Here is a 14,540-nt window from a genome sequence, read left to right on the forward strand (position 1 = left end):
CACCGTACTTTCATTATTTTTTTTTTTACCATTTTCCTGCAATAATGAGATCCACTATCTCGTTATCATGAGAAAATGGTCCAAGGTCCCCCTAAATTTTACAACCTACAGAAATCAATAATTAACAAAAAAAAGAAAAAGAAAAAACAAAACACACAAAAAAGGAGCTACAGAAGTTGAGAACGACCTACTGTACTTTTTCTTGGACTGTTTTCTCATGATGAGATCCACTGTGTCGTTATCACAAGAAAATTGTCCAAATTGAAAAAAAGTATGGAAGGCTGTTTTCGGCTTTTGTGCAGAGCTTCTAATGGGACAGTACTGGTTTTAGTATAATACTGATACTATCTATAATACAATGTGGGGGACACCAGGTAGTATCTGGCAGGCACTATAACTATTTGGTGTGCACCAGAAACTGAAAGTAAAATGAAATTAGCATCAGTTTCTCGTGTACTCCAGATACCACAGCTTTAAGGAAGAAATGTAAGGATTGAAAGATGTACAGACAAGTAGATTAAAGAAGAAAAATCATATATGGATAGATGACATAATACAGTATGATGCTGGCATGCTTTTCTAAGCATTTTAGGGCTCACTTGCAAAGGATTAACTATATCTTTGTTTCTTCCAAACACAACCTCCCAAAGTAAGTGAGAATTGAGAATTGTTACCACCTCTACTAAATTTTGCATCTATTTTGTTTCCTTTCTGATCTCCAAAATACCTAATACACTAGGAAAATAATAATAAAGAAATGAATAAATAAAAAAAACAAGAACAGCTGCCAGGTTTAAACTAAACCTAGTATGTTTGCAATACAAGTACGTGATATAAAAAATAAAACATTAGTTTTAATTCGTATTAGAAGACAATTTGTAATGATGCTTAATCATATGACTTCATAAATAATTAGGCAGACCTTCCAGGTATTCACGATGTTGCGATCGCAACTATTAATGCAAATTCAAGCAAACCCCTCGAATTGTTGCGCATCTTGCAATTTTTTATTTTCCCCACATCTTTCCTGCAACTTTGACCCATTTACTGTGACAACAGTCAACAGACAACAGTCCGGGTACCGTGTTACTTTTTTTTATCATCTCTCTTTAGTCTTCTCTGACTTTATTCTCTTCAAGACGCGCGTAAACGGTCACTCCGCCATGTGTGCGGGCGCACACGTGGCAGGGTGGGTGTGCGCTGAGAGCAATCGCGCACACTGCGGGGTGGGGGGATGGGGTTGCTCTGAGCGCACACGCGGAGGGTGGTGCACTGATTGCGCACAGTTGGCGAGCAGACCGAGTATGAGAGAAAGACTGAGAGAAACTCTGGAAATTGATAATACAAAAGAAGAATTTAGAGTCTGCCGGAAAATGATTCTATATAGAACCTCCTCCACAACAGACCAACAGACACCTGAGAGAACTCTCTCCAAATCAGAGCAGATCATTACTGGCTAAAGAAACCAGATCAGCTCCTCAAAGCCTTAGTCTTCCTCAACCACAACCAGTGACTCACACCAGTCATACTTTTAAAATAAAGAGCACGATTATGTGGAGGATCTGAGGATTCATCTGCTTATGCAGATTTTTTAAAAGATTATAATTTTTCCCTGGAAAATGTCATTTTATTCTAAAGTATGTTTAAATCAATACACAAATGTTTGGGTCATTGTGAGGAGGGAGGACCAAAAGTTCATTTTGTGTTTCAAGATTCTATTCAAGTTGAATGACAGCACATAAACACTGTATGTAGTGATGATTAAGTATTTTCCTAGTGCAGGTGTTTTTTTTTTTTTAATAATTAACACTTTTTGGATGATTTTCAAAAATTAAATATATTAAGAAAACATTGCAACTTTAGTCACAACTATTCACAAAAGCTGCCGCAGCATCAGGTGTTTTAGGCCGCAACAATCCAAAAAATCTGCTGCGAAATCCTGGAGGGTCTGATTTGGTAAATACAAATAATACCATAGATTAGACTTACTTAAGTTAAAGGAATATAAACAATGTAAAAAAGAAATACAAACTTCAGGCATTTACCTTTACACAGTAAATTCTTTCACTAAAGCAAAAAACCTATTATACCCTGCAGATAGGTTAACTTGTATTTAAGGTCAAGTGCTACTTGAGACGATCTATGTCTTTTTTTGAAAGGAATAATAGTAACGACGTATAGCCAAGTAAAGCGACTTTTCTCTTGACTGGATAAAAACTTTGTTACGAAGCCCCAATAGTCTGTGAAAACTGTCAAATAAATAAATAAGTCAAACTTGCACAACAACATGATCAAGAGGTTCAGCCTTGAAAAGCTCGCCATGCAAAGCGTGGAGAGAAAAGCCTGCAGTTTTCAGCACAAGTGGGTCAGAGAGCTTCGAGCACCATCCAAGAGGCGACTTTTTGTTCTTTTTTTTTAAATAAAGCAGAGTCATACTCGCTAAAGCAACATCACAATGACAAGGTGACAACATTGTTTTGGATTTTTGAAACAGATTGGTGAAAAAAAAATAGTTAGAAAAACTTTGTTTTTGGCAAATACCTTTGAAAAGGAAAAAAAAACATTATTTCTACTTGTTTTTTATTTGCACAGGTACATTTTAGTTCTATTTTTTTCAAGCACATGTATTTTAAGTTAAAATCTAGTCACCTGCAGTAAGAGTACAATTGCTTGAAGGTATGTTTTTGCAGCCCAGAAGCCCTCATTAACTTATTTTTTTTATTTTACTTTATCAAATAATGCAAACAGGTTTAGTATCAGTCTCTAAAATTTCACTTTACAAATTGTTACATGGTCTCGCTTTAGACGAAAATGAGGCATCAATTTGAAACATAAGAGGTAAAATCAGTAAGCTGCATTTGTCAGTGCCTCTACTCAGAGATATTGATAATCCTTTACTCCTGAGGCCGACAGCCGACTGGGTTATCTGAGCTTTAATAAGCCTAAAGGATTTGCAATTTAAAAGTTACCACAAACACAACAGCATAGAGTGGTGCTAAAACTTTTACTTTCTAAACCCTAATAACGTGCATCTCTTCTTTACACACTGTCGCAAATTTAAATATTAAATCGATATCATTTTTTTTTTTTGACAAAGATTTAATGCACAGATAAAAAAGTAAACAAATTATATTATATGTATATTTAAATGCGTGAGGGATATTTTAATAAATTTACAAAAAAAAAAAAATTGTAATCAGTAGCACATATGAAGAACATATAAATCCATACAAATGTACAGACAGCATAAAGGAGCAAAAATCTATGTGCAAATTAATGCTTAAGGCATTTTTTCTTTAATTATTTCTACAACCTTTGACACTATTTATCAAACTAAAACTTGAAAGAATAGATTCAAACACCTCAGTATCAACAGATTCATCCAACTTAAAATGCATATTTAATAGCAGGTCTGTGCTCAACAGCCACTTTGTGCAGATGTGTTGATGTACGTGTGTGTTTACTCGTCTCTTCAAGGACACAAACAGAACTGCTTCAGGGAAAATGATGTGGACAGCTCATTAGAAAGATTTTGTGCGGCTAAAAGGAGTCTACATAATTAGGAAAGCCACTTACTATATATTATACTTACCCAGTCACAATGAGTATTAGAACGTCTTACTAATTTTAATGCAAATTGGAAGTTTGTTACATAAAAATATTGCTTTTTTTGGCCTTAAGTGCTATTCCTACCTTTGACAAAGTTAAATATCATATTTTTCGTAGAATGCACTAAGTCACAGGTTTTTAGCACAGTTTGGCCAGGGACACAACTTATATGTGGTTATTAAGACTGGAGAACCCATGGAATCAATTGGTTATTTATTCATTTATTTTAAATTGTTTATACATCAGTTTTGAATTTATGTATGAATGAGACATTTTTTTCCAGTTCTTTTAGGATAATTTGGAGTTTGGCTAATACGTTAGCATTATGCTACCTATTTTGGCAAATTTGTTTTGTTGTTTTTATTTATTTATTTATTTTTTTGCTAATTTGGAGTTTAGCTATAATATTTTAACAATGTGCTAGTTGTTTTGGCAAAATTAGACATTTTTCCAGTTTTTTAGGTTGTTTGGAGTTTAGCTATTTTTTTAGCATTACACTAACTGTTTTGGAAAAGTTCTAAATTTTTCCAGTTTTTATGCTACTTGGAGTTTAGCTAATATTGTAGCTTTATGCTAACTGGCATGGCAAAATTGGACATTTTTCAAGTTTTCTAGGATAATTTGGAGTTTGGCTAATACTTTAGCATTATACTACCTATTTTGGTAAATTTGGATATGTTTCCAGTTTTTTGTGTGTGTGTTTAGCTACATTTTAACAATGTGCTAGCTGTTTTGGCAAAATTAAACATTTTTCAATTTTCTTTGATAATTTGGCATATAGCTAAAATTTTAGCAAGCTTTCCGCTTCAGCATTTTTAGCTATCAGCTCTAGCATCGTCAGCTGCCACATTCCGCTTACAGCATTCACACTTGCATTATCGCAGGTAATGCCATATTTCTAGTTATACTTTTTTTTTAATTTGTTTCTTCCACTGATTAATGCAAAACAGAGATTATCAAACTGGGTTACAGAGACAAAGAAGTACTGCTGAAAGCTGCAGTCATTCAGACACAACTCCTGCAGAAGTTAAACATTGCCATAATAATAAAAAAGGAACTGAATGATCTAGAGATTTGTTCCTAAGTTTTGCACCCTCCCGAGAGTCCTACTTATACTCCTGATCGACATACATGGTTTTTGCTTCTATATTATGCATTTTTTGTACTGTACATTTTCTGGTGTTTAACTGTGTTATTTTTAAATATTTTTTCCTCCAAATTCATTTCTTTGTACAGACTTTTACATAATGAGAATCGATTTGCCTTACCTTTCCAACATAGAGCGGCTCAGTGCCTGTATACTCCTCCACCACAAAAAACTGGTTCCACACCCATCCTCTCTTTACACGTTCAAGTGACGAGGCTCCTTCCTCCTGCTTGTCTTGTCCTGAGATTGTGCCACTAGTCCTTGAGGCTCCACACTTGTTAAAGTAACAGCAACACAAAAGACCGAGTGTGCCCAGAAGCGTCCAAGCTAGACTGGTCCCAAAAAATGCCATCTTGACTTCAAAAAAATATCTTTATGTTTAGCTGGGTAGAAAAAAAGCCTCAAATGGTCTTTTTCAGCTGTGGTTATATTCCAGAAACACCTGAAAAATCTTTAAAAGGCTTTCCAGAAAAAAAAAGGAAAAAAAGAAAAAAAAACTTGAAAGTTAATCCATGGGATCACAAATCAATCTGAGGTTGTCTGCAGAATACACAGTAGGCCAGAGAGCATCATGGATTTGTATCACCTGCTGAGAGCGTGTTTGTTTGTTGTAGCATGGTCAGTCATTGGGATTCTTCATAGTATCTGCTTTCAGCTTGTAAAAGTTTTCTGATTTCTCTTCAAAGTCTGACCTGCAAATTGCCTGCAAGATGTTTTTCAAGGTTTCTCTAAGACCAAAAAAAAAAAGAATAATAAAAGAAGTGATTTAAGTTGATTGACTCAGTGGTCAGTTGGGAAATTGTGTGGAAACAAGGACAAACTGCCATTAAGAAACATGTTTTTGAAGAGTGATATTGATGATGTACAAGCACTTGTGACTCCGTAGTTTTTACTGCCTGTGGCTCCTCTAAGGTCACTCTGAGCCATGTCAGCACCAGCTTTATGAGAGGGCTGGTTTCATGATTGAAGCTTAAAAATGACTGGATTTTTTTTTTTAAATATAAAATAAATAAAATTAGTTAGCCGTCTCTAGGTCTTGAGGAATTTTAGAAGCAGAAATTCATGAATAAAAGAAGTGCTAACTGAATTTACTGCTGGTGATTCCATCTGATTCTTAGATCTTTTTGCCCTTCAAATCAATTAATGGGTTTGATGCGATCCTTTCTTAAAATCTTGATGGAAATTTTGTTTCTCCAACACAGGAACCTTTTCCTTCTCGCTTCTCAGAAGAATAGAAATGACCTGAAAGACAGAAAAGACAAGAGATTTCATCAAAACGTTTCCTCTTTCTGAATCCACATCCTTTAAGTCATCAAGGACAAATAGTTGCTGCAGAACGGCAGGAGGTCAGTAGAAATGGGGCGCAAGAGGACCTGAATTCAGACAAGATGGCGGCAAAATCCTTAGCGGGAAGTGGAATTGCCAAACATCATTATGGTGCATTCACACCAGGCGTGGCAGAGGCGTTAAGTTTCAATGTTAGGTCAATGTAAAGACGCGATCTGTCGAGGCGCGGTTTGGGCATTGATGTTTTCAGTGACTAGACCAAAAGCTAGAAACAGAGATTCAATATGGTGGTGCAATGCAAGGATTTCAATCCCGCAGGATTGACAGAGACTGTCCCGGTTACTATTTGGCGAAGGCAGGACAGACTCTTGATAGGTTCCCAGCCTGTCACAAGGCCGCTGGAGCAATCACTCCCGTGAGGCTAGCTAGCTGCACAGTCTACAGCGTAGCAAGCTCTGCCACCCAGGGTCCAGCAGAGCAAGCGAGCATTGCTGCTCAAATTCCGGCACAGCTAGCATGTGCCACAGACTAGGCTGCCAGTCCCTGGGCAGCAGACTATGCTGGCCCGCTGTGGGTTGGCTGCACGCGGCATGGCAACCGCGTGCTCCAGCTTCATGGGCTTCTGTTATTCTAAACTCCATTAAGACAATAATGAAAAGATCCACCCATTTTTAGTGTTTATTTATCCCCTCCAGGTTAATGCTCAAACTGGGCCAAAAACACTCAGAAGTAATGTCTAAAATGTCCGTAATCCTGGCACAGCTCCCGCTGCACCGTATGGAAACCCGCACACAGAGAGACTGAAAGATCTGGTGAACCTAGACATGGCGAAGTGCTTGCCGGCATCTCTGTAGAGCTCTCCAAAATACATAAACCTAAACTACTCGCTCAACATCATCCATCTTGGATATGGCAATGAATGAATTCCAGAACAACTTTGGCGGTTGCAGAGGCGTCGACTCGTTAAGCGGTAAATTTGACAGGCGTCAAAAGAGAGGCAGCAGACGTGAATTTGACTAGCCTGCCGTGTTTGGAGTGAATCCACCATTAGTCTGAAGCGGAAATTTCACAAGATATCAGTTGTAGCCACTTTACGATGTTCAATATTCTGGTTTTGGACTTCCTTTCAGCTAAGGATTTTCAGCTGCCATCTTTTCTACCCCGAACCCACTCATGGGGTGGTACTGTTGGTGCAAAGTAAGCCTGCTCCCTTCCCATCATCCATCTGTTTAGATTTTCTCCTGCTAGCTAACAGTCGCACACACCTCCAGCCTAACATTACCGGTGCAACAGAAATGGCGAGCAGTATTGAAGTAATCCAGCCTTACAGTTTAGAGCCGGATGCCAGCCCAGGCAAGGAAAACAAAACGTTCATGGATCTATTTGTCTACAAGCGGAAGCCTCAGAATATGGTAAATGGTAAATGGCGTATACTTGTATAGCGCTTTCTACCCTCCTTCGAGGGCCCAAAGCGCTTCACAGTCACAGACCCATTCACCCATTCACGCACACATTCACACACTGGTGGTGGCTCCGCTGCCGAACACTGGCGCCAACCTCCCACCAGAGGCAATTCAGGGTTCAGTGTCTTGCCCAAGGACACTTCGACACATGGGTGGGCAAGGCGGAGTCGAACCAGCTCACTTCTGATCAGGAGTCGACCGCCCTACCACTGCACCACGGCCGCATGGTGATGTTGCTTGACGTAGGAGCTTCTACATTGGAGTAACATGCTTTTTCCAAAATGAATGCCTTGCTTGAATCTACTCCCAATTCACAACAATTTGACTAAAGAAATAATAAAAAATCCAATCTCAGATTTATTTAATCTTAATTTAAGTGAACATCAACACATTATTAAGTAGTATTCACCATGTTGCAATACGTTACTGAGAGGTAGAGTGAATAATGCTGCCTGTCTTGTTGCAGTCCATTGTTGTGCTTTAAAAATGTATATCCTAACAATCTTTAACAAACACCACTTTTACCACAAACATTCAGACAGATCTTCAGCCTTCACATCACGCGACACCTCTCCACAGAACTGCAGCAGAGCCCCCACAAAACGGTTTAGATAAAAGAACATGACAAAGGTTTTAAGATGGCCTCAGATCTAGCAGAAACCAACACCGAGAAATCTGATGACATCTGGGAAAAACAAGCTAAATATACAGAAAAAGAAAAAAAAACACTCCACCACCCACAGAGCAAGAAAAATCATTGCTAATGTCTCAGTGCCAGACAGTCCATTACACCTTCAGATCCTCTTTGCCCACAGCCTGACTGGTCAAAACTTTTCTTTGGTATTAAAGGTAAGGCTGATTCATCCATATGCACCCCCATTAGAAAAAATGTGAAAATGGTTTACTAAAAGGAGTTGAAAATGAAACTGTCTCAAAACTCCAGACAATCTGACATTGAGAAATATAAAGCAGCATTCAGTAGAGCTTCAGGTATTTCTTTGTCCTGCTCCTAAAATGGAAATCAATACAGGATTTGCAATCAAAACATTCCACACACCTTCTGTTGGAAGTGATCCAGCTCTGCAAACAACTAACCCAATATCCTGAACTTTTTCTTTGTCTAATTATTTTTGTCAACATTCTGTATTAAGTCTATTTGAAAGGAAATGATCCATAGAACCTTTACAGATCTTAGATATTTGAAGTTTCCATTTTGGGTTTCAATCAAAATAGCAGAAAATATATATATATTTTTTTTGTTTGTTTTTTTTAGGAAATGCAGACATGCTTGATTATTTTTTTCATTTGTTTATGTTCTGAACCAGTGCAGGGTCATTCGCTGGTCTATCACAGGGCATATGCATGATTCCACACATTGCAATGCTCTTCAATTTTTTTTTTGTAAAACCCTTAATATGTTGGTTGATTTAGGAATATCCAAAGATAATTTTATTACCAGTACCGGTCTATGCATTTCAGAGCTGAGCCTTCAGTCTTCTTCCGCCAAAACCATTCTCGTTAATCGAGTGGAGCTAAGGCCTGAAGTACACAAGAAGTTAGCTTTTGGTAGCGTGAGCTTTGACCATCCAATCAGAGGCGATTAGGTCAGCTTCCATCCTCATGAAGCTACAAAGACTCTAACTCAAATTCTGATTGGTTGGGGCTGTGAGAGAAGCTGACAGAACAGTTGGAATGATCTAAAATATATTTTTTGAAATGTTTATATATATAAACATTTATCTGTGATTTAGACACTTCTTTTCAGATAATCTTGGGCCTTCACTGAAGGCTTTGCAGGCCCTGATGATACACCGCTGCTTTTCACCCACCAGTGACTCTTATGTTCAAAAATAATTCCATAAATGTACACTGAGCTGAACTGGACCAGGACCAGGAATGCTGGGTAAAAAAAAAAAAAAAATCAGGTAAGAGGAAAAGGAAGAGCAAAATAGAGTGGTTCATCTCACATCCGACCCAGGGCATCTGTTTGCCTTTTGTCTGACTGATGAAGCGGCCATTACATCGACCAACTGATTAATTGCATGAGGGAACACTAATTGGATAAAAGTACTAATCAATTATTTCCACCCAACACCTACTCAATACTTGGGAGAAACATGAGGGAGTAGAACGATGTTGCAGACACAGTCGGTGGGTGTTGTTAAACACAAGCAGAGGTTGGACAAAAAAAAAAAGGAGAGCTGACCAAGGAGAAACAGGAAATGGTCTAAAGGAGAAAGACCAAGTCAAAATGAGAAGTGAAAAATGAAATGGTCCAAGACGGAATGAAACAAACTCTGCTGTGTTGTGTGTGCAGCTGTGATTAATGGTCTCATTGAAACGTTCAGAAGAAAAAAGAAAAGCAAGCAGCAAAAAGAGTAGAAACAACAACATTTAGTGTGTCTCCGCTCATAGAACTTCAAGAAAGAAGGATTGCGAAGCCAGCCAAAGAAAAGCTCCTCGGGCATGCAGATGGTTTATCCCACAGTATTTCTGCAGGTTGGGAGAGGTCTTCTAATCTTGCTCTGCTTCTTCCCAACAGTGAGCTTGGAGCTTTGGGGGGGGAAAAAAAATCTTTCTCAGCCTGCTGGTCAGGGCAGTGTCCGTGGTATTGGAAACAACTGCTCAAGGGGTGTCCAATCTCCTGGGCAAACAGTTCATGGGAAACTTAAACAACTCTGACCTTTTCAATCAGAGCTGCACTGTTGGTGTGCTTAATGGAAGAACTTGGAGATTGTCACACACCGTATAATTGACCCTGCTACAACGTTTACAAGATATCCAGTCATGCATTTCAGGGATTCAAGTCTAAATGAATGTGGCTCACACATACTGTATATGTAAACTTGTCTGGTAACCAATTATGTTGCTAGACTTGGGTCTCTATCTCTGGAATATTCTCAATAACTAAAGTTTTTAAAGTTGAATGTCTTAGTCACAACTGCCCTGAATAGGGGCTGTCTGCGGGCAAGAAACGGGCACACAAGTGGCCCAAGTAAAATTTGAATATCGTAGATTGTATTCAATGAGCCTGTAGAGCAAAAATTTTCACACACATTTTCTCATGTTATAGTGATGGAGTTGTATATACATTTATCACACATTTGCTCTCAGTGATTTTAAATCTTTTGTCTTAATTGCTTATCGTCGTGTACAGCTCGTATATCAAGAAACAAGAACCGAGCCCCAGCTGAAGGCAGTGAGAAGCTGATAAAAGCTGGAACTTGAAGAAACCGCCATCAACCCTTGTGCACTGGAAGATAGAAAACATCAGTGATAGTAAAAACTGGTCTGCAGCTGTTTTCTCCTGAGCTGTACACCTCACGTAAATAAGGAACGCCCTAAACTAAATAAAAGGAAGGGTTGGGCGGAGAGCGCTTCAGAGTAGAGTGGAGACTGGTTGAACACTCTGTCCGTTCTCCTTCCAAGTAAAATCTGAATCTGACCTCTCTTGGCCTTCACGTCATCCATCCATCTTCTAAATCCGTTGTATCCCTTCTGGGGTCACAGGGCTGCCAGAGCCTACCCTGACCAGTGTTTGGCGAAGGTGGAGTACACCCTAGACAGGTTGAAAGTCTGTCGCAGGCTCACATTCACACCAAGGGACACTTTTATCAATTCACCTATGAAGCCTGATTTTGGGAGGAAGCCGAAGTCCCCAGAGAAAACCCACACATGCACGGGGAGAACATACACATTCCATACAGAGGGGTCTTGAACTGGGGGGTTCATACTGTGAGGCAAGACACAACCATGCAGCCCCATGTCATACAGTCCCCTCCTGAGGACTGTGCAAAGGGTCTATTAGTGCTACTCAAGTGATTAGTGTGTGCTCCTTGTGCACCCTTTGCACACCATTATCCCTCATGTGTGCCAGTTCACCCACTAATAACTACAGCGTTGCATAGGGGCAACGTGCAACAGGATCACCAGTACATCCTAACTGTGCAGTACAGGCCAAAGGTTTGGACACTCCTTATCATTCAATGGTTTTTTTTCATTTTCATGACTATTTCAAGTGTAGATTCTAACTGAAAGCTGTGTTAGGGCTATTTGACAGTGTGCTGCAGCAGATGACCTGGCCTACACACTAAACTGGACCTGAACCCCATTGAGATGTTTTGGGGTAAATTGGACTGCAGAGTGAAGGCAAAGGGGCCAACAAGGCCTAACCTCCTTCAAGAAGTTGTGTCCAAACTTTTGGCCTGTACTGTATACTTGAATTATTCTTACAAATACTTTGCAATACATTTTCCACACGTTCAACAGTGGTACATTCCATTTTCATCCAGTCTCTTAAGGTGGCCGCATTAGCCTCAAGGGAAGTGTGACACACGACTGCGCTCTACAGGCCCAATGACTGAAAAACCCACAGCACTCATGGGGGTCAACCTCCGTATGGGTGCATGTACCCAAGGTATAATGCACTTGACTGAGCAACATATTACAGGTTTTACTAAAATAGATACTCCAATGATCTATCCTCTATAGATGACTATCTGAATTGTAAGTACAGGATATTACGGCAAGCCATAAACTCACTGCTCTGCTCCATTCTGATGCATCCACTTGTAGATGACTAGATCCATGTACGTCTTTCTTTTCTGGCGTCTAGCTCAAAACTGTAAGGATAGATAGCTTTGATATGTTTTTGCACTGAAGGTTGAAGGTATCAGGGGTGTGTAAACAGATAAATGATGGGTAGGAGACGGGTTACTTTGTGCCAACAGTCCTGTCAACAACTCACAGATGAATATCTAATGAACTACTGCTGCTTTGTAGAAAGTATGTCCTTGAGAACTATATGATGTGAACGATTTTACAATAGATTAAAGATGAATGGAGTGAGACTTTAAGCAAACAGTATTTTTTTTTGACAGAACAGCTCATCTACGGACTTCTAGTTCAGAGTCTGGATCTGTGCGATGAACAAGTTAATGTGTTGAGCTGTGTTTAATAGTACCTGTCAGTCACAAAGGCTGAATGCTTATTAGTTTCTCTGAATTTATTATGTATTTAGTTTTAGCCCAACTTGCAGAAAATAATTCATCACAGTGTTAGATTGATTAACTTTCACAGAATTATTTTTTTCCTCTTCAAACAGATTTTTTATTTTTTTTATTTATGGGTCAAGAACATTACAAAGAAAAAAGAGAGACTTAAATTTCCCTTTAAAATCTCATCCATTGAAGATTTTTTGTCAACATAATGTTCACAGTTATCAGTTGACACTATTTATTATCCAATAAAAAAACATGATTGTTAGAAATAAAGCTGCAAATTCAGAGGGGGACAGATGATGTTTGGGACATAGAACGAAACCTCAGATGTTCATAACCAAACTATCATTTTTTTTCTTCACATCCGCTGAGATTCAACTGAAATGTCAATTAAATGGAGTCTTGCCTTCTATAGCACAGTTTGCTCTGGAGGTTTAGTTTAATATCAGTTGCTCTAACTTTATTGCCCAAAGCACATTTTTTTTTGTACTACTTTGTCCATTTTGTAAGCCCTCATGTTCAGTTTGAGACACTATAGACCAAAATGCAATTGCATCCACTGCATGTCAACAGCTTTTTAGCTTCCCAAAGCTTGAATTTTAGACTTTTCCCTAACCTGTCCAGAACAACCAATAGATTTGCAGATACAACTTTGGAAATGCTCAGCTCATGCTCTTGAGAGCAATGCAACAGTTTTACTTTTCTGTAAGCTATGAAAATACCGCTATTTCTACGCTGATGAATACACAAACTTCAGTTTACCATGACAACAAGGTAAAAAATGATCAAACACTAAAAGTACACCATCTGAGTTGCTTTTAAGAAGAGTATTTCTGAGGTTGAGTGCTTTGGATTGGGCGTATACTTAGGTATTTTTAACAACACAACAGCAAATGCATCAAAGACCCATTGTTGAAGCTGATACCTTGGGTTACCTTTAAAGAGATGCTATTTCCCAGGCATTTACAAGATGGATCTTTTTGAAACATCAGTGACTATAAGCCTTAACTGCTCTGATTGTACCCTGTGCTGCTTCTTTAAATGTATCCCTGCCCCCTGCACAGAACTGTTACAAATACATGCTGATCCTGAAGGAGTCACACAAGATGAACATTCCCTGCTGAGCTGGAGACGTGGACCACTTATTCAAAGCAATAGCTTTATGTAAAAGGGCAAGGGGTTGTCTCTTGTGCAGTCGACAGGATGTTGTCAGCTCTTTTGTTGCATGTCACCAAATGTTATGGTAGTCTATAGGACTTTAAGCATCATTTATGTACAACTCCCAATCTGATAAAAATGAGAAAATTATTCATCTCTACATTCATTTATCCATTTTCTTCTGCTCATCCAGGAGTGGGTCACAGGTCAGCAGTCTAAGCAAAGATGCCCAGACATTCCTCCCTGTGACCCTTTCCTCCAGCTCTACTGGGGGTACTTATACCCTAACCTTAACCCAGTACTGGTTGACGTCCAGTATCTCATCTGGTTCACGCCTGGTACTGCGCCTGGTACTGGTTTGGGTGCAGTACTCCCTCTGGTCCGGTTTCGGGTTAGGGTACTGGTACAGGGTTTGGGTACCAGTGCGCTACACGTCATGGTACTGGACCCCAGTTGGGGACCAGTGATTTAATGGGAACAGCCAGTAGGTGGAAAAATTACGAGATGGGGACACCCAATGCGTCAAAAAGTGACACGGAAGGGTCCTTAACCAAACGTTAACATGTGACGACTTGGGAGTGAGAACGTGTTGGATTTAATGGTAATCTAAAGATCCTGGACATCAAATTGCTTTTTCTAGCATTGGTCTGTTTTACTATTTTTCGTCATCCTAAATCATCCTGATTCAAAGCCTTTTCCTTCAACAGTATTTCACAGTTAAAGGAAGACAAACATTTGACCAATAAGTGCATCTGAAAAAAACTGTCATCTACTATTAACATCACTCTTAGGGGTGTTGCAAGGAGACAAATATGACCATTTTGGATTCAGTTAGACGTGTTGTGCACTGTCCCGATAGCTGTCCAGCTGAAGTTG

At 39.1% G+C, this 14,540-nt stretch overlaps 1 protein-coding gene across 1 annotated transcript in view; it reads right to left on the bottom strand.

The window, feature by feature from the left end:
- LOC112145389 (cadherin-22) overlaps positions 1-14,540 on the bottom strand; it is a 227,533-nt gene that overhangs the window by 106,299 nt on the left and 106,694 nt on the right. The window contains exon 3 of the mRNA XM_024270564.2: positions 4,878-5,998. Within this exon, the coding sequence (XP_024126332.1) occupies positions 4,878-5,108 (231 nt within the window). The 5' untranslated portion in view covers positions 5,109-5,998. The remainder of the gene's footprint in view (positions 1-4,877; positions 5,999-14,540) is intronic.

The sequence above is a fragment of the Oryzias melastigma genome, linkage group LG5 (assembly GCF_002922805.2).
Source record: "Oryzias melastigma strain HK-1 linkage group LG5, ASM292280v2, whole genome shotgun sequence".
NCBI lineage: Eukaryota > Metazoa > Chordata > Actinopteri > Beloniformes > Adrianichthyidae > Oryzias > Oryzias melastigma.